The 25804-nt window shown below is 49.1% G+C and overlaps 2 protein-coding genes across 4 annotated transcripts in view; both read left to right on the forward strand.

The window, feature by feature from the left end:
* The window catches only part of Gpatch1 (G-patch domain containing 1), a 45142-nt gene extending 43023 nt beyond the window's left edge, over positions 1–2119 (forward strand). For all 3 annotated transcript variants that reach the window (XM_052165510.1, XM_052165516.1, XM_052165526.1), the window contains one exon: positions 1851–2119. In XM_052165510.1, the coding sequence (XP_052021470.1) occupies positions 1851–1881 (31 nt within the window). In that variant the 3' untranslated portion in view covers positions 1882–2119. The remainder of the gene's footprint in view (positions 1–1850) is intronic.
* Positions 2120–3160: 1041 nt separating this feature from the next.
* Wdr88 (WD repeat domain 88) overlaps positions 3161–25804 on the forward strand; it is a 38110-nt gene continuing 15466 nt past the window's right edge. Inside the window, exons 1-8 of the mRNA XM_052197156.1 lie at positions 3161–3388; positions 3593–3946; positions 4067–4351; positions 9807–9917; positions 13959–14047; positions 16520–16583; positions 20965–21103; positions 22271–22400. Coding sequence (XP_052053116.1) covers positions 3161–3388; positions 3593–3946; positions 4067–4351; positions 9807–9917; positions 13959–14047; positions 16520–16583; positions 20965–21103; positions 22271–22400 — 1400 coding nt within the window. The remainder of the gene's footprint in view (positions 3389–3592; positions 3947–4066; positions 4352–9806; positions 9918–13958; positions 14048–16519; positions 16584–20964; positions 21104–22270; positions 22401–25804) is intronic.

Raw genomic sequence — 25804 nt, forward strand, 5'->3', positions numbered from 1 at the left:
GACAGAAAACAGGCAGGTGACTGTGTGATAATCGACATGTAAAACTTAAATAAAACATGAAAAGTTTGGTGGCACCTGCCTGTAATCCCAGCACCTGAGAGCTGGAGGCAGGAGGATCAGGGGGATCAGGAGTTCAAAGTCATCCTGACATACATACCAAGTTTGAGGTTAGCCTGAGCTACATGAGATCTCATCCTCCAATACAAACGAACAAACAAAAACAAGAACAAAACCTGAGAGGCAGTATACGTGGTAAGTACCGTTGGTGCTAAAGATGCATCCTTAGGATTTTAGATAGCTGTAAATGCACCTGTGTCCTCATCATCACAATGTATACCCAAGACAGACAACTTATAAGGAGGAGAAAAGTCATCTTTGGGCTCTTGGTTTTAGGGGTCCAGTCCTCGCTCAGATGTCCCTGCTGACTTGGGCCTGGGCTAAGGCCACACACTGTCAGGAAGAAACTGAGGTCCTGTTGTCTGCTTTAGACCTAAGACTCTGCTAAGGCCCTCAGACTTCCCACTGTGTCTCACCAGAGAACAGTTTGTGGGTGTTGCTTCACCCCTACTGTGTGGATTCTGGATCAGACTTGGGTCATCGAGCTTGGGAGCAAGTGCTCTTTCCCTTCTGATCCATTTTGCCACCATTGTCCTTTTTAAACACAGTAACTCATTATTTAGCCCAGGCTGGCCTTGAGCTCACATCCTGCATCAGCCTTCTGAGTGCCAGGGTTATCAGTGCACAATCATGGCCACCCAGGTCCTGTTACGTTTTAGTTTTATTTAAAGGAATCATGTTTAGTTTAGTTGAGTGTGTTTTTCCCTCATTGTATTTGCAGTGTTGAGGATTAAGCCTCCTGCATGCTGCCGTGCCACTGAGGTAGCCCCAAGCCCTGATGGAATTATGTCACAGGAACTCTCAGCACTTGGCTTTGGAGATGCTTCTCTGTTACCTAGGCAACAGCAGCTGGTTGGTGGTTGACTGTGGCCTGTTCCTTTATGCAAGAGAAGCATGGAGTATTGTCTGCTGTCCTTGGTTTTCTCCCGAGAGTGAAGCCCAACTCTGCGTCCAGCAGCCGTGCACTTTCTTTCCAGTCAACTCGGCCCCTTTTCTTTCTTTAGTGATCAAGCCTTGCTGTCTAGCCCGTTCTGACCTGGAGCTTGTGATTTTCCTGCCTTAGCTCCCAAGCGCTGGGATGACAGGTGCGCACCTCCATGCCCACCCAGCACCTACTTAACTGGATTATGAAGTTGAGATTTCAGACTGACAACACAAAAGCATTGGGTCCCAAAGCGAGCATGGGTTTGTTCCTTTCCAAAGTCATGTGATGGCTGAGGCAAGCACGGGAAACTGGCATCGGGAGTCGCTGTTAGACGTGGAGCCCAGTGCACGGTGTGGGCTTGCGGGTCTCTGTGTGTGCCCGGGAAATAAAATAAGGCGCAGGAGCTAGAGAGATGGGTCACCAGCACGGCTCTCACGGAGCACCAGGACCCACAGCAAGCAGCTCACCACTGCCTACATCTCTAGTTCCAGGGGATGCAGTACTCCCGACTCTGAGAGCGCCTGCACTCACGTGCACGCACACACAGACACACAGACACACACACACACACACACACACACACACACACACACATGGATACATAATGTAAAAGTGACTATAGGAAATCAATCTTAAAACATAAAACAAGGATCGAGGCCGGGATGGTGAGTCCCACTTACAATCCCAGCACTTGAGAAGCCGAGGCCAGCCTGGGCTAAGGACTGGGGATGTGGTACCATAGAAGGATTTGGTTTTCGGTTTGTGTCTCATTCCTTTTTCTCCCTCTCTTTCCTGTTTTCTTCTGCAGACTGAAGTGTCTCCCCCTAAGAAGACAGTGATGGAGCCCTGCCTGGCCTTCTCAGTCTGGAGACTCCTCCATGATGGAAGTCCTCTGATTTCCCAGTTCATCATTGTACAGATTGTATTTATATGTAAATTCCTTCTGTAAAATAATTTTTTAAACCTTGACATTTCAAAGGCTGCCCCTGAAAGGTTGCAGAAATTGATTTCTATTTTTAACTTCAGTTCATGTTAGAGGGATAAAAGACTGAACAGTTTAATTAAAGTGGCTTTGGAAAAAAAATGTGCTTCTTGATTTCTTTTGGAATATCCTGGAGATTTTAAAAAGGAAAGAGTGAAGGCTTTTCTCTGGTTTCTGTGTCCAGTGAGGAGAGCTGGGACTCGGCAGTGGAGGGGGCAAAGGAGGTGGTTGCCCACCCCTCCCTCGGGAGAAGCATCCCCCTGCTGGTGGTGCCTGCAGCCCGGTGGGCAGGCTGAGCAGGGCAGTGTGCACCACAGCCAGGGTCCCACCAGCTGACAAAACGCGGAGCTGGGCAGGGGTGAGCGGCAAACACTGACTGAGCCAGGCGCTGATGTCACCCCAGCACCTCATTGGGGGTGTGGGTGGGGACCAAAGTGCACAGGACTTTATCCAATGTGAAAGACTGCAAAGGAAGCACAAAGATGATGGTGCTTTGTCTAACCACCCAGATGTGAGAACCCTCAGCATCTCATCCAGTTACTCCATCCAGACTTTTCTTCGGCCTCTCACTATCGTTGCTATGAACTGTAATGAAGATTTCCCTTGTCAACACACAAATGTTGTAACCCTGGTCCCCAGAAGCTGCATCCTGTTCCCTCCAAGTCATGCCATAACTTATGGGCCACTTGTCAGACACAAAGTGGGTGTGCTATGAGCTCTTCCACAGGCCAAGGGACAGAGATTTACGATGACAGAGCCAGGACATAGGGGTAAGATCCCTGGTTTGCACCTCAGGCTCCTTCCTCATGTGTCCAAAATGCCAGAGAACATTTTAGAGGCAGTAGTGCTCTGCATTGGGAGGCATCTTCTGTCAGCCCTCCCTCATTTCCTCCTGGCTGCTCTTCCTTTTCTCCCCCCACCACCCCCGACCCCACCCCGAGGTTGGGTCTTGCTATGTAGCCCAGGCTGTCCAGGAAGGGAACATTCCTGCCTGAAGCCCTCCGAGTCAGGAAGTGGGCGGGTCAATAGCAGAACCTGGTGCAGCACGTGGATCCGAAGGGCTCAGCGCAGGGTGTGGGCACGTGGTGCCACCGTTCCTGCTGGGCCCGCCGCTGGCGGGCGGGGCAGGCTCCAAGATGGCCTCACTCCAAGTCCCCGCAAAAGCCTCAGAGGATGTTAGGAAAGATTCTAGGGAGACCTGGAAGGGTTCAGGAGCGACTAGGAAGGAGTCTAAAGATAGCAGGGAAATTATTGAGGAGACGAAGAAAGACACAGAAGAGGTCCGGAACAGCCCTGACCAGGCCATGAATGGTCCTGCTGATGTCAAGAAGAGGAGGAGGAAGAAGAGGAGCACTAAGAGGAAGGTGCCTCTTAAGCCCAAGAATTTGGATTTTGTCGAGGAAAGTTGGCGGAAGGGGTCTCTTGAGCCCCGGGTGTTGGATTCTGTCGAGGACAGTTGGCGAACGGGGTCTCTTGAGCCCCGGGTGTTGGATTTTTTCGAGGACAGTTGGCGGAAGGGGTCTCTTGAGCCCAGAATATTGGATTTTGTCGAGGACAGTTGGCAGAAGGGGCCTCTTGAGCCCAGAATATTGGATTTTGTCGAGGACACTTGGCGGAAGGGGTCTCTTACACCCAAGAAGTTGGATTCCGCCGATTATGATTGGGCTTTGATGGATAACAGGAGAGTTTCGGTAGACAGCAAGAGGAGTTCAGCCGACAGCAAGAGGAGTTCGGTCGATAGCAAGAGGAGTTCGGTCGATAGCAAGAGGAGTTCGGTCGATAGCAAGAGGGGTTCTGTCGATAGCAAGAGGGATTCGGTCGATAGCAAGAGGAGTTCAGTCGATAGCAGAAGGGGTTCGGTCGATAGCAGGAGGGGTTCGGTCGATAGCAAGAGGGCTTCGGTTGATAGCAAGAAGGGTTCAGTCGATAGCAAGAAGGGTTCAGTCGATAGCAAGAAGGGTTCAGTCGATAGCAAGAAGGGTTCAGTCGATGGCAGAAGATTTTCCACCGACAGCAAAAGGGGTTCGGTCGATAGTAGGAAGAGCTCTGGCGCCAATATGATGGATTTCAGTGATGACAGGAAGAGTTCAGTCGAGGACAAGGAAATGTTTCCCTCCAATCTTGCCAGAGTGCGGCACAGCAGGGTGCCATGGGCCACCCTGATGAGAGCATTGGGTCGTTTCAAGCTGTCCCTTCCAGATATCCGTCGATATTATAATCTGTCCTCCCGCGATCCCCTGGCCTTAGAGAAGGATCGTCAGCCACGTGACAGGCACCACAAGGCAACAGTGAAGAAGTTCTGGGGCAACCAGCAGCCTCTCTCTAAGGTCAGAATCACCCACCGATGTCCGAGGACCCACGTGCCTTCCAGCCACCTGAGTGAGGCCGTCTGCACCCTCCCACTGCGGTCTTTGTAGAAGGCAGGTGGAGGGTAGGGGGCGGCCCCCTGTGCAGCCCCCTGGAGGGCATTAGTGATGCCCGAGGCTGTCTGAGTCACCTGCAGCCTGGTGGCCAGCGCCTTCACCTCTACATTCCCAGCCCCATGCACCCTTGTGCATCCTGGGGCGTCCCTTGCAACCGTGTATGTTTATCCACCTCTACCTTCCTGGGCAGAGAGCAAAACCTCCGTCTCCTTCCCTCCATCCTTTTATGCTGCCTCGAATCAGCTCAGCGTCAGGAATCCTGACATGGCCCTGCCCCATGATCCTTAGCTGTAGGAGGAGCAGGGTAAGCGACGGGCCATTTTCACCCCACCATCTTTGACCACACAGTCCATCTGAGCAAGGCGTACATTGCACAGTCTTTTTTTTTTTAAAAAAAAACATTTTCATATTGTATAGCCGTCCCAACTCTCCAACATTCCAGTCACACATCCCACCCATCAAAAAAGGTTAGCGATTATCAGTCATTTCTTGTTTTCTTATAACCCACCCTCCTAACCCTAGGCAGCCACCATTCCTATTAGAATCTCCATATACACAGAGTATACCTTCTACACGTGTGAATATGCACATACGCTACTGCACCGTGCACACAAAGAAGAAAACAATATAATTAAATAAAATGAGTATTTCATCATGCATTCTAAGTACATGCCCCATATGTAATTTTTTTTTTTTTTTTGAGACAGGATTTCTCTGTGTAGCCCTGGCTGTCCTGGAACTTGCTCTGTAGACCAAGTTGGCCTCAAACTCACAGAGTAACGACTGCCTCTGCCTCCCAAGTATTGGGGATTAAAGCTGTGTGCTACCATGCCTGGCCAGATATATAACTTCTAGATGCTATCGTTTGCAGCACGATGTTTTTAACTGAACGAAATTAAATCTATTTTTTTGAGATAGGGTCTCATTATGTGTCCTTGAATGATGTGGAATTCTTTGTGTAAGAACCAGGCTGGTCTTGAATTACAGAGATCTATCTGCCTCTGCCTCTGCCTCTGCCTCTGCCTCTGCCTCTGCCTCTGCCTCTGCCTCTGCCTTTTGAGAGCTGCGATTAAAGGTGTGCCCCTTGGGTCTGGAGAGTCAGCTTAGCATTTAGAGCTTGTGCCATTCTTCTTGAGGACCAAAGTTCAAATCCCAGCACCCACGTCAGGTGGCTCCCACTTCCCGTGAATCTAGTTCCAAGAGACAGAGGCCTCTGGCCTGCACAGACGCCTGTACTCATATGCGTACATCCTTAAATATAAGATAAATCCTTAAAGGTGGCTACCTAGCTGGGCGGTGGTGGCTCACACCTGTAATCCCAGCACTCTAGGAGGCAGAGGCAGGTAGGCAGGCAGGCAGATTTCTGAGTTTGAGGCCAGCCTGGTCTACAGAGTGAGTTCCAGGACAGCCAGGGCTATACAGAAAAACCCTGTCTTGAAAAACCAAAAAACCACAAAACCAAAAAAAAAAAAAAAAAAAAAAAAAAAGCCGGGGAACTTTATTTTATTTTATTTAGGACATAGGTTATTTCTGTTTGTCTTTTCTTTTCATTTTTTTTTTTTATTTTTTTCCCCGAAAGTCTAGGTAGAAATCAGGGATCCCATTACACAGGAGGAAAATGGGAATAGTACTTTGGGGAGGGCAACCTGCATTCTCTGCTGCCAGGTACCGGTGGGTGAAGGAAGGGTCTGTCCCACCCACCTGTTGCATTCAAGGCCTTGGGGTGTGTCTAGCAAACAGAGACAGCTTTCCTACCCTTTTAATTGTGATATAAACTTATAAAGCCACAGGCATATGCATTTAAATTTGCCTCAGCTGGGAGGGAGGGCAAACATCGGTGTGTTGAGTAATCTGCTCTGCCTCCTTGGCAATGGCTGAGCAAATTCCTCGCTAGCTGCCCCAATTCAGTTCTCAAATAACACACACACACACACACACATGCATGCACACACACATGCATGCACACACACACACACACACACACGCACGCACGCGCACACACGCACACACAAGCATCCTTATTATTATTTATTTTTTATTTTTTTTATTTTTTGGTTTTTTCGAGACAGGGTTTCTCTGTGTAGCCCTGGCTGTCCTGGAACTCACTCTGTAGACCAGGCTGGCCTTGAACTCAGAAATCCGCCTGCCTCTGCCTCCCAGAGTGCTGGGATTACAGGCGTGCACCACCACCGCCCGCATCCTTATATTTAATATGCCTTTATTGCTCAATGACCACTCCAAACATCCATACTGCTAACGCCTCCCCTCCGATACTCCGGAATCATTACTTACTAAAATCTATATTCCATCTTTGCTACCCTAGACCCAGTGCCCGTCTCTTCTCCGCACGGGCCGCTCTGCCCTGGCCCTTACATGACTGTGTGCTCTCCCTTCTACAGCTCTCAAGCCTGGTCCTTCTGCTTCTCCTGCACCGCAGTTCTGCCTCTTCCTCTGTGGTCCCCTTGCCCTAGAATCCTAAAGTCCCGCCTCCGTCTCCCTGCCCAGCCATTGGCTGTCCGCATTTTTTTTTTTTTCTAATCAGAACTAGCTGGGGGGTAGGGACCCGTAGCGTCTCACATGCAGATTTTTTCAAAATGCAATTTTGGGAACCCATAACACAAGCATTAAACCACAGCACTGGTGACTTGGCTCCTTTGTCCCCCAAACACGGAGTCTATCTTTCAGGAAGGGAGCAGTAGCAGCTGCCGTGGCTCATGTGTGAAAGATAGTCACGGTTTACCCGTCTGTCCGTCCCTCTGAGATGGAGAGTCACTGCATACGGTAGGAGATTTAGAAGCTTTCTCGGGAAGTCTTTCAAAGCTCTGTCTTTACAACTGGCGGAAATGGGGTCCTGGTACTGGTTCCACCGCGCCAGGAAGCTTCTTTGAAATGCAGAGGGCGCTATACTCTGCTGCAGACTTCTCTTGGTGATCGCGCAGGTTCTAGTCCAAGGACAAATAGCCGCACTGACAAAGCAGCTTCAGAAAGTGACCTGCCTTCTCTGTCCCGCCCCGGCTGTCCTTTTCCGTCTGTGTCCTCCCTCATGGCGACTCTTCCAAGTTTACTTTTTTGGTGCAGGGTTTCAGGACTTTCCATCTTCTGACTGTCGTTTCCCCCTTGCTGAGAACACAGGCACACATGATTTTGATTGTGGCGGCATTTATCTATTCTTGCTGTTGTCTTTTGGTGTCAGATCTAAGAAGCCACCAAGGCAAGAGTCCAGATAGTTACACCTTTGCTTTCCTCTGAGCCTTAGAATTTCAACACTCAACATGTAAGTGCTTTTTAGAATATTTTAAAAAAGATTTACTTATTTAATTACAGATGGCTTTGAGCCATCATGTGGTTGCTGGGAATTGAACTCAGGACCTCTGGAAGAGCAGTCAGTGATCTTAATAGCTGAGCCATCTCTCCAGCCCAACATTTAAGCTTTTGATTCATTTTGACTTCGTTTCTGTAGGTGGTAGCAGTATGTTTGTTTTTTTGTTTGGTATGTTTGTTTTCTTGTGTGTAAATAATTAGTTTTCTCAGAAAATGTGCTTAAAAAGTTTATTCTCTCATCTTAGTATGTGCATGTCATGCATACTAGCATTCCTCTGTGTATGTGTGTGTGTGCGCGCGCGTGCGCAAGCTGGAGTGGGGATGTGTGTCTGTATGTGTGCATGTGTACATATGTGTGTGTGCACATGTGCATGGGTATTTATGGGTGCATGCATGCATGCATGTGTGTGTATGTGCATGTGCGTGTGTGTGTGTGTGTGTGTGTGTGTGTGTGTGTGTGTGTATGCCACAGACCAACATTAAGTGTCATTCCTCATTTCCCATCCACCTTGGATTTTTTTGTTTGTTATTATTAGTGTGTGGAGAAGGTCCTGGTGATTGGGTTCAGAATGTCAGACTCACACTGGCTTCATCTCTAGCCTCACTCCCTACTTCGGTGTTTCTTGTTTATTTGCTTGTTTACTATACAAGGTTTCTCTGTGTAGCTCTGTTTGTCCTGGAACTTACTCTGTAGACCAGGTTGGCCTTGTACTCACAGAGATCTGCACACCTCTGCCTCCCGAGTGCTAGGTGCTGGGATTAAAGGCTTGGTCCCCACAGTCCAGTCTACCTGGGTGTTTTTTTATTTGTTTGGTTTTGAGACAAGATCTCTCACTGGGACCTGGGGCTCACTAGCTCTCCAGTTAGGCTGGGCTGGGTGAGCAGCCAGCCCCAGGGTTTCACTGTCTGCCTCCTCAGTGCAGGGGTCGATTACAGGCAGATACCACTGGCACTTGCAGTGGGGTTAGGGGAAGTCTGGAAGTTAGAGGTCAATTTGTTAAGGTGGGGATCTCCTTCCACCATGTGGGTCCTAGGGACTGAACTCAGGTCACCAGGCTTGGTGGCAAATGCCTTCACCAGTTGAACAATCTCACCCGCCCAAAGACTGGTGAATTTTCTTCTTGAATTTTCACAAAAGCTGTAAGAGCAGCTTGACCGCAGAGATTGCTCAGTGGTTAGGAGCATGAGCTGTTCTTCCGGGAGGACCCGGACTCCGCCCAGCACCCATGTTGGGTGGCCCACAACCACTTGTAATGCTGCATCCAGGGCCTCCAATGCCCTCTTCTGGCCTCCCACCACACTGAACACTCACAGCACACACACACACACACACACACACACACACACGCACACGCACACGCACATATATGTGCGTCCACACACTTACACATATGCACATAAATAAAAATTGAAAGTACACATAAAGAGGCTGGGTGTGCTGCTTCATGCTTTAATCCCAGCTCTCAGGAGGCAGCGGTGGGCAGAGTTCTGTGAATTTCAGACCAGCCTGGTCTACCCAGTGCATTCCAGGACAGGACAGGGCTTCATAGAAAATGGTCTAAATACATACATACATACATGCATACATAATTGCATACATACATATATGCATACATGCATGCATGCATACATACATGCATACATGCATACATACATACATACATACATACACATAGAAAAAGATCAGCTTGTCACTTTCTACAAAGATTTCATTACCATCTTGGAATCTGATGAGGTGAGGTTGAACTTGTGGGTCTCTTTGAGGGCCTCTGATATTTTAGCATGATTCCATCAGCCCATCAGCCTGGGTTGCCGGTCCATTTATGTAGGTCTTCAATTTCTTTCAATAAGGGTTCAAGGTATACAACTCCCTTCTACCCTTCGTTTTTGTGCTGGGATGCTTTCCTTATTTTTTTTTTCATGTCACATGTTTATAAACACTGCTTGGGGTTTTTTTGTTTTTGTTCTTTTTTTGCATGACATCCTTTCGTCCAGCGACACTGTTAAACTGGTCGTTTGTATCCATCCTTCTATTTAGATCCCGTATAAAATAATAATCGGGCATGACCACATCGTGAGCTCCTGCCACTTTTGTATGAATGACACAAGGTTCGTCAGCAGCTCCTACGACTGCACAGTGAAGCTGTGGGTAGGTGGCCAGAGGGCAGGCTCTCCTAGCGCTCCGACCACGTGGACGCTTAGCCTAGCGCTCCGACCACGTGGACACTTAGGCTCCTCTGGGGGAGAACTCTCCAGCACCGAGTTCTTATTTTCTGGGGTTTGCTAAGGCTTCTGAGCAAGTGCAAGATAAAGGAGCCCATCTCAGGGTCGAGTCCTCAGAAACCGCCTAGGGACAGCCAGCCTGAGGCTCTGGACACAGTGGGGGTTCGGGCTGAAGATCACAATGCTGATAGTCCCCAGTTTTGGGGGGGGGGTCCTGTTGTTCCTGATCTCTACTTGGAAGTCACTAAGCTATGTATTATTTTCTTTGGTTAAAATTTTATTTCCAAAATATTTATTTACTTATATGGGATTTTTGTCTGCATACCACATGTGTGCAGTTCCTACAGAGGCCACAAGGGGCATCAGGTTTCTTCCTGGAACTGGAGTTACAGATGGTTGTGAGCCACCTTGTGGGTGCTGGAAATTGAACCTAGGTCCTGTGGAAGAGCAGCCAGTACTTTTAGCAGCTAAGCTGTCTGTCTCTCCAGTCCCAATCTTATTTTTTGTATTATTTGTTTGTTTGTTTGTTTGTTTGTTTTTGGATTTGGTTTTTTTCGAGACAGGGTTTCTCTGTGTAGTAGCCCTGGCTGTCCTGGAACTCACTCTGTAGACCAGGCTGGCCTCGAACTCAGAAATCTGCCTGCCTCTGTCTCCCAGAGTGCTGGGATTACAGGCGTGCGCCACCGCTACCACCACCCGATCCTATGTTTTATTTTTGAAGCAAGGTTTTGCTAATGTAACCCGGGTTGGCTTTGAACTCACAATCCTCCTGCCTCAGCCTTTCACATACAGGAATTACAGTCCTATGCCATCACACCCTTGGATAGACCTATTTCTCTGCATCTCCTTTGCATCTGGAAAACTCAATTCTTGTATACTGATCTTGTTGCGTTAAACTATTTTTGTTAAACATGTTTTCATTTTGTGTGAGTGAGTGTGTGTGTGTGTGTGTTCGCACGTGCTATGTAAGTACAGGCTCTTGAAGGCCCGGGGGGGGGGGGGGAATGGGCCATCTGGAACTGGAGTTCTAGACAGTGATGGCCCTGCCTAATGTGGGTGCTGGGAATTGAACTCAGGTCCTCTGGAAGAGCAGAAAGTGCTCTTAACCACTGAGCCACCTCTCCAGTGTCCCGTTCTTTAGATGTCATATAAAATTCTTATTGGACTTAAGCACACTGTGAATTCCTGCCACTTCTGTGATATTCAGGCCTTGGGTATTCACAGAGGACAGATGGGGGCCATTTGGGTTCTGTCCCAGAGAGATGAGCAGAGAGGCAGGTCTGAGGCAGATCAACGCCTAGCTGTGCTGTGGCAGAGAAACCAGGTACAGGGCATGATACTGAGGCCAGGCTGCAGAGAGGCAGCCTCTACTCCGTTTGTAGGATTTGGTGTTTGTGTCCAGCAGGCTCTGACAGGCTCCTATGGCAGGGCTGACAGAGAGGAGGGAGCAGGGATGGAGGGTGACATTGGCCAGCAAGGACTCGGCTGAAGATGACCGTGGGCTGGGGCCACATGGGAGGACGCTCGGTTCTGGGGTTTTCTGCTGTCTTCTGGTTTGTGTTGAGTTGGAAGATTGTCAAGGGGGCTTCAGGTTCTGGCATGGAAGAGATTAGACAGATTACCTGGACAGATTAGAGCCCCTGACGCTACAAATGACGTCAGAGGGGCAGTTCAGCACACGTGGATGCCAAAGCACAAGCCAATCAGGTCAGAGGGTTTGGGACTATTCCAGGTCAGCTCAGACCCTGTATTGGGGACCCAATGGCTGTGGAACCCTGGGTGGTTTATCCACCTCTTGAGGTCCTCTCAACTGCTGCAGCCTCAGGACCAGATGTATAGCGAGCGGGTGGGGCTATGCCAAGCTCGCCAAGCTCGCCAAGCTCGCCCACCTCTGATTCCCGTGGACCCCCACACCTCTCTCCACTGCTGTCCCATGGACACCTGTCCTGTGCACTCAGAGGCCAGGATCTCACTGTGGGGGGAAATTCTCCAGTTCTCCGGGATCCATAAAGCTGTTTCTATCCCTCAGTAGTTACCAGGGATTCCCAATCAAGGGGACAGGTAATTGTCATGGTGTGCCATTCATCAGAAGGATTCCTGCGACTTGTGGATGTCTGGGCTGAAAGGCTAGATGTGTCTGCTTGGTTTTTTGCTTGTCTTGTTTTTTTCTCTCTCTCTCTCTCTCTCTCTCTCTCTCTCTCTCTCTCTCTCTCTCTTTCTCTCTCCACTTAAATAATTGGGACCACACAGAAATGCTGAATCATAAATTTCACCTCCAACCCATTGTCACACTCCCCTGATTTTTCTGAGAGTCAGTTAGTGCTTTCCTTCTGCCTCCTTCAAAATCTCACCAGTACTCTGTCGGGGCTCTAGCTCAGGGCAAAAGATCTGTCTAAGAGCCTCAGGGGCCTGCCGGGCTCCACACTCAACAGGAATAAAAACTTCCTACAACACTAATCAAAACCCCGTCAGTATTTTACCCTCCGAACTCACTTCTCAGGCACTGACTTTTCCAAAGGCCGAGCTCAAAAACCTGCTGGGAGCCTCTGTCCTTGGCTGCTGTTCCTAATTTTGGCCACATGGGGACACTATTGAATTTGCAATCACTTCTTTCTCTGCCCAGACCACTGTAGCTTACAGTCTCCTGCGCAGAAGGAGTGGGTGGAGGGGGAGTTGTTTTCCCCTAGCTGCAGTGTTTCTCAACCTTCCTAACGCTGTGACCCTTTGACATGGTTCCTCATGTTTTGGTGACACCTCCCCCCTAGACATAAAATTATTTCATTGCTACTTCTTAACTCTAATTTTGCTACCGTTAGGAGTTGTAATACAGTTGTCTGTTTTCCAATGGTCTTTGGTGGCCCCTATGAAAGGGTTGTTAGGAAACACACACACACACACACACACACACCGCCAGGGAGTCTCGACCCACAGGTTGAGAAACACTGCTTTAGAGGTACTGTGCCAAGCCAGAGAGACTGGATCCCAGTGGACAGCATCAACCCTTCTTCCTGAGTCCAGGACACCAGCCTGGGTGCAATGCCCTGCCCTGCTGAATTCCAATTGGGGAACTCCCAGCTGCCCTTATCTTCCACTGAGCTTGGAAAAGGGCCTCCTGGGATTTCCTGAAGGCGACCACGTGACCAGGGGACAGGCATAGGGAGCTGGGTGTGTGCGGTTTAGCATTCACAACAGGCCTGGGGCTACCATAAAGACTGCTGGTAAGCCGATCTCTGGCCTTAGTCTGGGAACTGGTCTGGTGAATAGTCCTTTACCATTTTAGGAGGTTGTCCCCCATGTAATTAAAGGCAGCTAATCACACCTTTACAGCCTGCGCAAACCGCCTTCCTGGAATTCAAGTGTGGGCTAGGCACAGTGTCCACGGGACTGATCTCTCTTCTATAAGCTTCCAGGCCGGGTTCTGGTACACATTTCTCATAGGCAGCACTTTGCCTGGATTGGTGTAGGCTATTGCTGTAAGTGGTGAGCCCCAAGCTCTCCAAGAGAAGATTGGGGGACACCTGGCTTCCTTTGGACTTTGCCCCCAACACCTTATTATCTGGTGCTCTTAACTGTCCCCGTCGCTGCAGGAAACTTGAGTGCATGTGTGTTTTGCTTGCATGGTCATGTGTTCACCATGTGTGCATGCCTGGTGGCTGCAGAGTCCAGAAGAGGAAGTCAGATCCCCCATGGAATTGGAGTTACAGATGGTTGTTATTGGCCATGCGGGTGCTGGCGACTGACCTGGGTCCTCTGAGAAGGCCACACGATGCTCAGGGCCCATCTGTGCCTGGGGCACTGAGGGGGATTTCCTGAGGATGCTGTGGGCGATGCAGTGTCCCTCTTGCTTGGGATGTTGGGAAGCCCCGGAATTTTGCTGTAGGCAAGCTAGGAACTCCTGCTGATCAGAATTCATGACTTCCATACCTAAGCCTTGACCATTGTCTCTCCTCTCTCCCATTGATTTGAGGATGCTGAAGACGGAACTGTGGTTTGGGACTTTGAGCCACGACCCAAGGCTCCTGTTTTAGAGTGCAGTATCACCGCTGACAACAGAAGGTGACGTCTGGTCTGTTTTACACTGGTTGGGGAAAGTCAGAGCCAGCAGGCAGGCCTCCAGACCCATGTCAGACAGGCTTTTGTTTAAGAAAATATACAACCACATTCCCCTGTATGGGCCTCAATGTTTCCATGTGCTTTGAGAATCAAGGAGTCTAACAATTTAAAAACATTTTGAACATTTAAATTACTTAAAATAGAATGCTTACAGTGGTCTAAGAACCTAGTCTGAATTTTCCTTTTCTTCCTTCCTTCCTTCCTCCTCCTCCATCTCCTCCTCTTCTTTGTCCTCCTCCTCCTTCTGGTTCTCCTCCCCACCCCCCTTCTCCTCACTTCCTCCTCTGATTCTTGTTTGAGATTGAGAGTCACTCCATAGAGTGGCCCAGTCTGCAGCTCACTATGTAGCCCAGCCCAGCTTGCCTCCAACGTGCAGCAGTCCTCCTGTCTCAGCTCTTCCAGGGGCTGAGAGGACAGATGTGCCAAGAAACTTTGCTTGAATTTTCCTCACAAAGCGTCTTTTCTATGGTCACCCAAAGCCCGAGGCAGCTGCCCCTGACCCCAGGACACTGTTGCCGCGAGGAAACAAGTTGGGGAGGAAAGGGTTTCTTTGATTTACACTTCCACACCACTGTTCATCACCTAAGGCAGGAACTCAAGCAGAGCTGGGGCCTGGAGGCGGGAGCTGATGCAGTGGCCATGGAGGCGTGCTGCTTACTGGTTCGCTCCCCATGGCTTGCTCAGTCCGTTTTCTTATAAAACCCAGAACCTCCTACTGCCTAATCTTACGGAAGCATTATCTCAACCAAGGTTGCCTCCTTTCATATAACTCTAGCTGTGTCCAATTGACCTATCCCTGACCCCCAAAGTTCACTGGGGAGATGGCTCACAAGTTACGACCTAACTTCAATTCCCAGCACTCATGTGAGGTGTATCACAATCTCCTGTAAGTCCAGCTCCCAGGGACTGAACTCACACACACACACCTATACACAGATACACATGTACACAGAATTTAAAATGATAAAATTAACTTTTTAAATGGGTTCCTTGATACCTGAGCAGAGGCTCCTATATATGGAAAATCTTTGCCATATATATATGGGCAGGCAAAGGTATATACATTAGTTAGAATTTTTGTCACTGGGCCAAATCCTGAGACGAACAACTTCAGGGAAGAAAGACTTGTCCTGGCTCATGATTCTATAGGTCACACAACTATAGGTCTGAGCCGTGGCAGAGCATGAGGCAGCAGGGTGGGAAAGGTGCTCTCTTTGCGGCAGCCTGTAAGCAGAGACACAGGCATACTCCAGGGACAAGATCTGCCCTTCAAAGACACGACCCCAGGGGTTCCTCCCTGTATGTAACCCATCCCGCGTGATAGTTTCCACCACCGGTCAACAATGCCATCCAAGTGCGAGTCCATCAGTGGATTAAACATGAATAAAGACAGACCCTCAGCAAGCCCCTTCAGCCTCCATACCCGCTGGAGACTAGGTCTTCAAGCACACACAGCAGGGCATTCATGCATACGTCTAAATGTACGAGAGTATTTCAGAACACAGCAGGCACTGCAGAAAAGTGTTTCCTGCACAACGACTGATAATACAAGGGTAGAGTCGGGAACAGGGCATTCCTTATGAATTGCAAAGATGACCTATTTATCTATCTACTTATCTATCTATCTATCTATCTATCATCACCTATTGATCTATCATCTATCTATCATCTATCACCTATTGATCTATCTTATCATCTATCACCTATTGATCTATCTATGTATCATATCTATCCTATCTATCTATCTATCTATCTATCTATCTATCTATCTATCCTTTTAAATATTTTACTTGTTAGTTAGGCATGGTGGTACATGCCCTTAATCCCAGCACTTGGGAGGCAGAGGCAGATAGATCTCTGTGAGTTTGTGACCAGCCTGGTCTACAAAGCAAGTCCAGGACAAGCAGGGCTACACAGAGAAACCCTGTCTCAAAACAACAACAACAAACAAACAAATTATATATGTGTCTCTATAGAGAGAGGTTTTTGCTTTTCTTGTTTATATTTTGTGCGCATCAGTGTGCCTACCTCTATGTAAGGGAACTACATGTGCGCACTGCCTGTGGGGGCCGGAAGGGGGTGTTGGAGCCCCCATGTGGGCGCTGAGAACTGAACCCAGGTCCTCTGGAAGAGTAGCCAGTGCTCTTAACCACCAAGCTATTGCTTTAGCCCCTGAAATCATATTTTTATAACCTGAAATATAAAAGACTATCTTGGGGTGTCCAAAGTGTAGGAAGGATGATGGGGCTGGAGAATCTGCGTACCTTTTTCAGCGGGGATGTACAAGTAAGTCCCCAGAGTCTTTGGAAAGATCAACCTTGGTCTTAAGTTATCCAAAGAAGCAAGACTCCTTACAGGAACCATGGGCTGCAGCGACTATTGTTAAGATGCAGCATGTGTTTGACTCTTTTCCAGGATGGTGGCGTCATCCTATGATAAGACGGTGAGGGCTTGGGACGTTGAGACAGGTCAGCTTCTGGTACGTATGCCCTGTCCCTGTGAGGGTGACAGAGCACAAGACCATGACTGGGCTTTGGTGGCTTTGGTATGGACCTGGGGTAGGGAGCAATGACAGAAGCCCCGGGTCTTCCAGGAAGAGCACATTCTCACCTGCAGGGAGACCGCACTGATGGGCAAGAGAGGCTTCCACTCCCTGCAGGCAGGTCAGGGGCTGCTCAGAACCACAGGGAGAGGCCGAGAGCAAGTTGGCCGCGTACCCCAGGTTCCCCAGTGAGCCACTTGGACTTGGGACTTGATGAGGGAGGGAGCAGGCTGAGGCCACAAAGCAAAGGCTATGAGGCTGATGAGCCAAAACTGTAGGCCTTTCCCAGCCTCTTGTCACTGTCCCGACAGTCCTGGGATCCCTTCCTTCTGCAGTTCCCAAGCCTTGCCAGTGTTAGCACTGCTCCAGGGCCCTCTGGCACCTCCTGCCCCAACCCTTGCTACCCCCACCTAATGTCTTTGCTTCTTTCTCTTAGTCAATTTTTATCACCTCCCTCTCCTCTTCTTTCCTTAAAAACAGCCTTTCTAGCAAGGTGGTGCTGGTGTACACATTGAATCCCAGCACTCAAGAAGCAGAGGCAGGTGGATCTCTGTGAGGTGGAGGACAGCATGGCCTACAGAGTGAGACCGTATCTCCTAAAACAAAACAAAACAACAGTAACAAAAATGAACACACACCTTTCTAAGTTGGTACAGTGGTGGTACACCTAGAATCTCAGTACTGGGAAGGCTAAAACAGGGCGGACCCATGTTCAAGACTAACCTGGGCTACACAATGAGACCCTCTGGAGAGTTGGCTCAGCAATTTAGAGCACTGGTTGCTTTTGCAGAGGATTCAGATTTGGTTCCCAGAACCCACGCAGTGCCTCACAAGCTCCTGTTACTCCATTTCCAGGAGATCTGACTCCCTCTTCTGGTATGCAGAGGTACTGCATGCACACTGTGTGTGTGTGTGTGTGTGTGTGTGTGTGTGTGTGTGTGTGTGTGTGTATACAAGTAGGCAAAATGCCCATACACATAAAATAAATAAATCTTAAGAAGGAAGAGGAGAACAAACAACCCAAATATTCAACTTTTCTCCTTAGTGTAAAGGTCAGCACACTCATTGTAAACATTTTAAGTATAATTCATAGATTTATATGTTGGCATGTCTGTCCTGTGTAGATGGCTTCTGAATACAGGCAGGTTTTTTTTGTTTTTGTTTTGTTTTGTTTTTCTTTGCTTTGCCTTTCTCTGCAGCCCAGGCTAGCCTGGAACCCTTGGTCTTTCGGCCTCAGCCTTCCAGGGGCTGGGATTACAGCAGCACAACCACAGCTGACTTTTATCATCCTTGCTAACCAACGTTGCAAGGCTTCACAGCACAGATGGGTGAGGCCCTGCCTTGCTGGCCCCACAGAAGGGCTGCTGTATACATTGTATGTGCGTATGTATGCGTGTGCGTGTGCATGTGTGTATACCTGCGCACATGAATCAGAGGAGAGCTTGTGGAAGTCAGCTCTCTCCTTCTACCATGTGGGTTTTGAGAACCGAATTCAAATTTTTTAGCTTATAAAGCTTTACCCACGGAGCCAGGGCACCTGCCTGGCCTACAGAGCTGATGCTAAGTGAAATTTGCATATATTTGTGACTGCTGTTGTTATTTTAAACTTCTCTCTCTGTCTCTGTCTTTGTCTCTGTCTCTCTGTCTCTGTCTCTCTTGGTTTTTTCGAGACAGGGTTTCTCTGTGCAGCCCTGGCCGTCCTGGAACTCACTCTGTAGACCAGGCTGGACTTGAACTCAGAAATCCGCCTGCCTCTGCCTCCCAAGTGCTGGGATTATAGGCGTGCGCCACCACTGCCTGGCTTCTGTCTCTCTCTTTCTCTCTCTCTCTCTTTCTCTCTCTCTTACTCTCTCTCTCTTACACACACACTCTCTCTCTCTCTCTCTCTCTCTCTCTGTGTGTGTGTGTGTGAGAGTGAGAGAGAGAGAGAGAGAGAGAGAGAGAGAGAGAGAAGCTAGTCTTCTGCAGTCAGAGGGAAACCTTGGATGTCTGTCCTTATAATCCATTATCATGTTTGACACAGGGTTGGTTGATCTCTCTCTCTCTCTCTCTCTCTCTCTCTCTCTCTCTCTCTCTCTCTGCATATACCAGGATAGTTGCTCTCAAGCTTCTGGGGATGCCCTGTCCCTGACTCCCATCTCCCCATAGGAGTGCTGAGGTTGCAGAAAAATTCTTCCGCCTCTGACTTTGACGTGGATTCCAGGCCATTCCGACTCCAGTCCTCGCGTTTCAGGGCACATGCCTTATCTACTGAGCCACCTCCCTAGCTCTGCATTTATATACACACGCATATATAATTGACCTTATGTGTAGGCATGTGTACCCCATGAGTGCAGGTATCCCTAGAGGCCAGAGAAGGGTGTCAACATCTGCTGGAGCTGGAGTTACAGGAAATTGTGAGCTGCCTGACATGGGTGTTGGGAGCTGAACCCCAGTCCTCTGTAAAAGTAGTGGGTGTGCCTAACCAAAGATCTATTTCCATAGTCCTGCACACACACACACACACACACACACACACACACACGCCTGGGTTTTGATATCTCTTCAGGGTATATAGCTAGATTTCATTGCTAAGGCAAGCAGTGTAAGACGACAAAGCTTAACTTTTTCCAGGAAGCCATGTCCGTGTCATCTCACAGCCCGGGCCTGCAGGCTGGAGGCATTGCCTCCCATCACATGCCAGGCCCACAAACTCTCAGAGGAATTAGCCAGTGTGGTGGCGTCAGACGACACTTGTATGGATCATTCCTGACCTGGAGCATCTTTCCCCAAGTGTTTTTTTTTCCTGTTGTAATTTCCCCTCTAGTCTCTGGATAGCATTTCTATTTCAGGCCCCCCCACCCCCTCCACCCCCGCCTTTAAAGTCTTTTTATTTATTTCTGTTGCACAAGTCACCAGTGACCGTAGCCAGCATCGGGGATGGCGTAGTAACTAAGGGCTGCGTGACAAATGGCTCCAAACCTTGGTTGCCTTAAACAGCCGACGACGGACGTTGTTTTATTTCGGGTGGCTCTGGCTCCAGTTTCTTTCTTAAATCAAGGCGACAATGTCATTTGGAGCTGCAGTTGTGCTGGGGCCCCCCACTGGGCCGGAAGGATCTCCTTCCAAGATGGCTCACTCCCGCAGTTGTTGGCAGAAGGCCTCTGCTCATATCCTGTGGGTCCCCAGGGTCACACAGAGCTGCGTGTGTGTCTTTAGAACATGACAGCTAACTCTCATGGAGCATGTGTTCCAAGAGAGGACAAAGAACAAGCTATGGGTAACCTCCCTCCCTCTCTCTCTCTCTCTCTCTCCCCCTGAGATTCCGGTTGACCTTGAACTCAGAAGCCTCCTGCCTTGGGCTATCACATTCTGGGATCACAGGCATATTATACCATGTCTCTCTCTTTTTTTGGATGCTCAATATTTAACCCAGGGCTCCAAGATGCTAAACACACACTATACCACCAAACTATTTCATAACAGAGCTCTGCAGTGCTCTGTTCTCTCTCCCTCCCCCTCCCTCTCCCTCCCCTTCCCTTCTCCCTCCCCCTCCCCTCCTCTCCCCTCCCTTCCTTCCCCTTCTTCTTCCTCCCCCTCCTCTGCCCTCCCCCCTCCCTCCCCTCCCCTTCCTCTCCCTCCCCTCCCCTCCCCTCCTCTCCCCTCCCCTCCCCTCCTCTCCCCTCCCTTCCTTCCCCTTCTTCTTCCTCCCCCTCCCCCTCCTCTGTCCTCCCCTCCCTCCCTCCCCTCCCCTTCCTCTCCCCCTTCTCCCCTCCCTCCCCTCCTTCCCCTCCCCTTCCTCTCCCCCTTCTCCCTTCCCCTCCCTTCCCCTCCCCTCTCTCCTCCCCCTCCCTCCCCCTTCCTCTCCCCCTCTCCCTCTTCCTTTCCTTCTCTCCCTCTTTCTCTTTCTTCCCTCCCTCCCTCCCCTCCTTATCTCTCTTCCCTCCTTCCCTCTGTCCCTCTGTTCCTCCCTCCCTCCCTCCCTGCCCTTCCCTTTTCTTCCCCTCGATTTTCCTCCTTCCCGGTCTCTTTTGATGCAGGCTCTCACTTGTAGCCCAAATTGGCTTTGAACTAGCCACCCTTCTGCCTCAGCCTCCCAAGTGCTGGGATTATAAAGTGCTCTGCCACACCCAGCTTCAGTGACTGCTTTCCTATGTGGTGCCACGCCATTCCTTCTGCCATTCTCTAGCTGTCGGAAGTGAGCTCTGGGTCTGAGCACATTTACTAAGGGGACGGCTAGGCTCAGCCTGCTGGAAGGGATCTGGGGATCTGGGGAGCGCCTGAGAGCTGGACTCCGCTGAGCAGGTGTACCGGCCCCCTTGGCCCTGCCCCGTTCCAGTGGAAAGTCAGGCACGATACCTTCGTCGTGTGCTGTAAATTCTCTCCCAACGGGAAGTTCGTGCTGGCGGCCTTGGATGTGGATCGAGGGATCTTCCTAATGGATCCTGAAAACATCACCACCGTGATCCACATGAAAGGTGAGGTTGCCAGGCTCCCACACAGCAGCAATGCCTGACCAGTTCATCAATAGGACCTTCAATAGGACCTTCAATCTGTACGTTGAGACGTGTCAGGGCCACATCCTGAGCCCCACTGGCGACTGCATGCAAGGAGGCAAGAGGATGAGGAGTTCAAAATGATCTCTCTCTCTCTCTCTCTCTCTCTCTCTCTCTCTCTCTCTCTCTCCCCCAGCTTCAATGACTGCTTTCCTAATATGGTTCCTTCTGCCATACTCTGTTAGAAGTGACCTCTGGGTCTGGTAACATTTAATAAGAGGACCGTTAGGTTAAGTCTGTTGAAAGGGATCTGAAGGAGCACCTTCAAGCCCCTCCCTGGGGGATTCTAGGCAGGGGCTCTACCACTGAGCCACGCCCCAGCCCCTCCCTGGGGGATTCTAGGCAGGGGCTCTACCACTGAGCCACGCCCCCAGCCCCTCCCTGGGGGATTCTAGGCAGGGGCTCTACCACTGAGCCACACCCCCAGCCCCTCACTGGGGGATTCTAGGCAGGGGCTCTACCACTGAGCCACGCCCCCAGCCCCTCACTGGGGGATTCTAGGCAGGGGCTCTACCACTGAGCCACGCCCCCAGCCCCTCACTGGGGGATTCTAGGCAGGGGCTCTACCACTGAGCCACGCCCCCAGCCCAGAGGTATTATTAACAGTGCATTGCTAGATGACCTTTCTGAACAAGTGTGTGAGTGTGTGTGTGTGTTTTCCATCTCTTTGGCTTTTAGCATATCACTTCTCAGCATTTTGCACCTTCCTATTAATGGGTCACATCCTATTCTCCTATCCTTCATATTCCCAAGTTCTAGTTACATGCCCTCCTTCTCCACACTCTACGATCTCCAGGAATGCATCCCTGATGACTTAGAGCTTCCTTCCAGCCAGGAACTACTGTGAGCTCCTCTCGTGGCTTGGCACAAAGCAGGCCACAGCCTGCCTGGGGGTATCTCTCCCACTGAACTGGGAGCTGTGCGGTTGCACATGGCCAGGTCACTGAGCTGAAAGCCTAGCTCATAGCAGACAAGCAGGAAATGCTTGCTCGGGTGAATTGTTCCCTGGGAAAACCAGGAAAACCCATCAGGGGGTTGGGTCCCCTGAGGCTTTCCCTTGAAGTCACTTGTCACTTTGCTTGTGTATAGATCATCACCAAAGGTCCATCACTTCATGCTGCTTTGACCCTTACAGCCAGAAGGTGGCTTCTGTCTCCATGGACAGGTGTATCAAGATCTGGGACATCAAAGCCAGAACCACACTGTTTACCATACCCAAGTGAGAAGGGTCCTGAGTGGGGTGGGCAGTGGGGTTTGGTGTGGGCAGCAGCGTCCTGCAGCAGGAGGTGAGAGAGGTGTCTCTCTTTCTTCCATTCTGGATTCCACATAGAAGCCAGTGTCCCAGTGGAGGTGTCTAGGGCGTACCAGGAAGCCAGAGAGAAGCCACCAGTGTAGCTTATAGGCTGGGCCAGGCAGGGCCTCAGACGCATTCATTTCCATGTGAACTCTTAGCAGCAAACACACCCAGAGCCTGCATGAAAATAGGAAGTTCGGGGCTTTTGATCTCAGTGCTTAGGTCACAGAAGCAGGGCAATCTCTGTGAGTGCAGGATTATAGCCTGGTCTACAGAGTAAGCTCTGAGACAGCCAGGGCTACATAGTGAGACCCCGCTCTCAAAACAACAGCAGTAATAATGATAGTAATAATAATAATAGGGGGCTGGAGAGATGGCTTGTGGTTAAGAGCACTGACTGCTCTTCCGAAGGTCCTGAGTTCGAATCCCAGCAACCACATGGTGGCTCACAACCATCCATAATGAGATCTGACACCTTCTTCTGGAGTGTCTGAAAACAGCTGTAGTGTACTCACATGAAAGAAAGAAAGAAAGAAAGAAAGAAAGAAAGAAAGAAAGAAAGAAAGAAAGAAAGAAAGAAAGAAAGAAGGAAGGAAGGAAGGAAGGAAGGAAGGAAGGAAGGAAGGAAAGAAAGAAAGAAAGAAAGAAAGAAAGAAAGAAAGAAAGAAAGAAAGAAAGAAAGAAAGAAAGAGAAAGAAGGTTCAGCCAGGCATGCTGGTGCACATTAAAATGCCAGCACTAGCCGGGCGGTGGTGGCGCACGCCTGTAGTCCCAGCACTTGGGAGGTAGAGGCAGGCAGATTTCTGAGTTCGGGGCTAGCCTGGTCTACAGAGTGAGTTCCAGGACAGCCAGGGCTACACAGAGAAACCCTGTCTCGAAAAAAAAACAAAAAACAAAAAACAAAAACAAACAAAACAAAACAAAATGCCAGCTCTAGAGACGGGGAGGCAGAGGACTGAACGCTGAAGGCTGGTCGAGGTTACATATTGAGACTCTCATCTCAAAATAAATGGCTGTAAAACGGGAAGCTCTTTGGATCCAGATGACCCTTGCTGGCAGTCCCTGTCTTGCGAGTGAGTCCTCTGCAGCAGATGCTGGTATCGAGGTCGCAGACCGTGTTCACACCTGTCACTCTGCCTGTCCAGCTCAGCTCCTCCTTCCTGTCCTCCCTCCTTCACAGGGTCAGCTGCCTGTGAGCGGGGACCTCAGGGGTTCTCTCCTTTTGAAGTGAGCAGAGCAGCAGTCTGGCCGAGGTGAGGGGAAGACAGTCCTTAGAGTGTGCTCTATCGCATGGAGTGATGTTTGGGGCACTCCGAGGTAGGATCCACTCTGGGCAGGCACTGAGGGTCAAGGTATCAGAGGCTGCTGAACACGCCGCGGGTGGAAACCCCAGCCCAGCCCTGCGATGGCAGCGGTAGTTTATGTCAGTTGATAAGTGTACAAGGAAGGTAGCTTTTAGCAAGCAAATGGACAGGCGAGGCTCTTAGAGTCTGAGTGCGCGAGCTGGCTCCCTGGAGTGTGACTTCTGGGGTCATGTAAGAGACCATGCCTCATTTCACGCTGTGCTGCTGACATGGTTACATTCTTAGGGATTTTTGAAAAGAGCAGACAGCTTTTTATTTTTTCTATTTTTTTAATGTATAGATTTATGAGAATGTGAAATAGGGCACAGCATCAAGTTTTAAAGGCACAAGAGAAGATACAGTGCAGTGGAGACATCTCTGGTCTCATAGACATTCAGCTTCCCCCCATGCCCCTCCCCCCAGTAATGGCCTATACACTATACTATCTGCCTGTGTAAAATAAGTCTAGGGGCATGTGAGATGGCTCAGGTGCTGGAAGGGCTTGCATCCAAGACTGGTAACTTGAGTTCAATCCCCAGGACCCGAGGTAGGAGAGGACCAGCTCCTCCAGGTTGAACTCTGATCAGCCACATTCATTGTATTACACATGCACTCCCACACATAAACACACATGCAAAATAAACACAGAGAAAAAATAATAAAAAGCGAAAAGGAACCAAGTAGTTTGGGCAAGATGACATTTTCATTATTTATGATGAAACGCACGCAACATAAAATTTGACCATCGCTTTTCAGTGCACAGTTCACTGGATTAATTATGTTCATGGTATTTTGCAACCTTTGCTATCTATTTCCAAAATGTTTCACCACTCCAAAGGGAAACCGTAGCCATTAAGCAATGGCTTCCCGCTCCCTGAAGCTCCTGGGAGTCCTTATTCCAGTTTCTGCCTCTATGAATTTGCCTACTTTAGATATTTCTATAAATGAAATCATACTTGTCCTCAAGTGACTCCTTTTTCCTCTTGAAATGATTTTCAAGAATCATCCCTGTTGTGCATATAGCAGAACTTCATTTCTTTTCATAACTGCATAGTACTCGGTTACATATGGATACATATGGATACATATACATATATATTGATATACATATATACCATGTTTTATTCATTGGTCTGTTGAAGGGCACTTGTTTTCTTTTTATGCATCTGTCTGAGTCTACTTAGGAAAGACTCTTGAGATGTTCTTTAAAACAAACATTTTTTAAAAAAAGATTTATTTATTTGTTTTATGCATATGAGTATACCACCATTGCTCTCTTCAGACACACCAGAAGTGGGCATCCGATCCCATCACAGATGGTTGTGAGCCACTATGTGGTTGCTGGGAATTGAAAGCAGGTCCTCTGGAAGAGTAGTCAGTGTTCTTAACCACTTAGCCATCTCTCCAGCCCAACAAACATTTCTTTCACAATTATTTATCTATCTTGCATTCTTGAGAGGGAGAGAGGGAGGGAGGGAGGGGGAAGGTGAGAGAGAGAGAGAAAGAGATAGAGATAGAGAGAGATATAGAGAGAGTTGTATGTTTGTGGCACATGTATGCCATGTATGCTATACTGAGACTGAGCTGGTTTCTGTTCACAGCATCTCACTGGCCCACCACTCTTTTGAGAGCAATAATATGAATATATATAATATATATGTAATTATATATATTATATTTAATAGGTGTATATATAGGTATGTATATATATACATATATAACTTATTTTTATTTTATGTACATGGGTGTTTTGCTTGCATGTATGTCTGTATGAGGTGTCAGAGGCTCTGGAGCTGGAGTGACAGACAGGTTAGAGCTGCCACTTGGGTACTGGGAATGAACCAGGGTCCTCTGGAAGGGCAGTCCCTGTTCCTAACCACTGATCTGTCTCTCCAGCCCTGAGAGCAATAAAATCTTAAGAATTTTCATCTGGCCAGGTGTGGTGGTACACACTGGTAATCCCAGCACCTGGGAGTCAGAGGCACC

This window comes from Apodemus sylvaticus, chromosome 1 (genome assembly GCF_947179515.1).
Source record: "Apodemus sylvaticus chromosome 1, mApoSyl1.1, whole genome shotgun sequence".
NCBI classification, from domain to species: Eukaryota; Metazoa; Chordata; class Mammalia; order Rodentia; family Muridae; genus Apodemus; species Apodemus sylvaticus.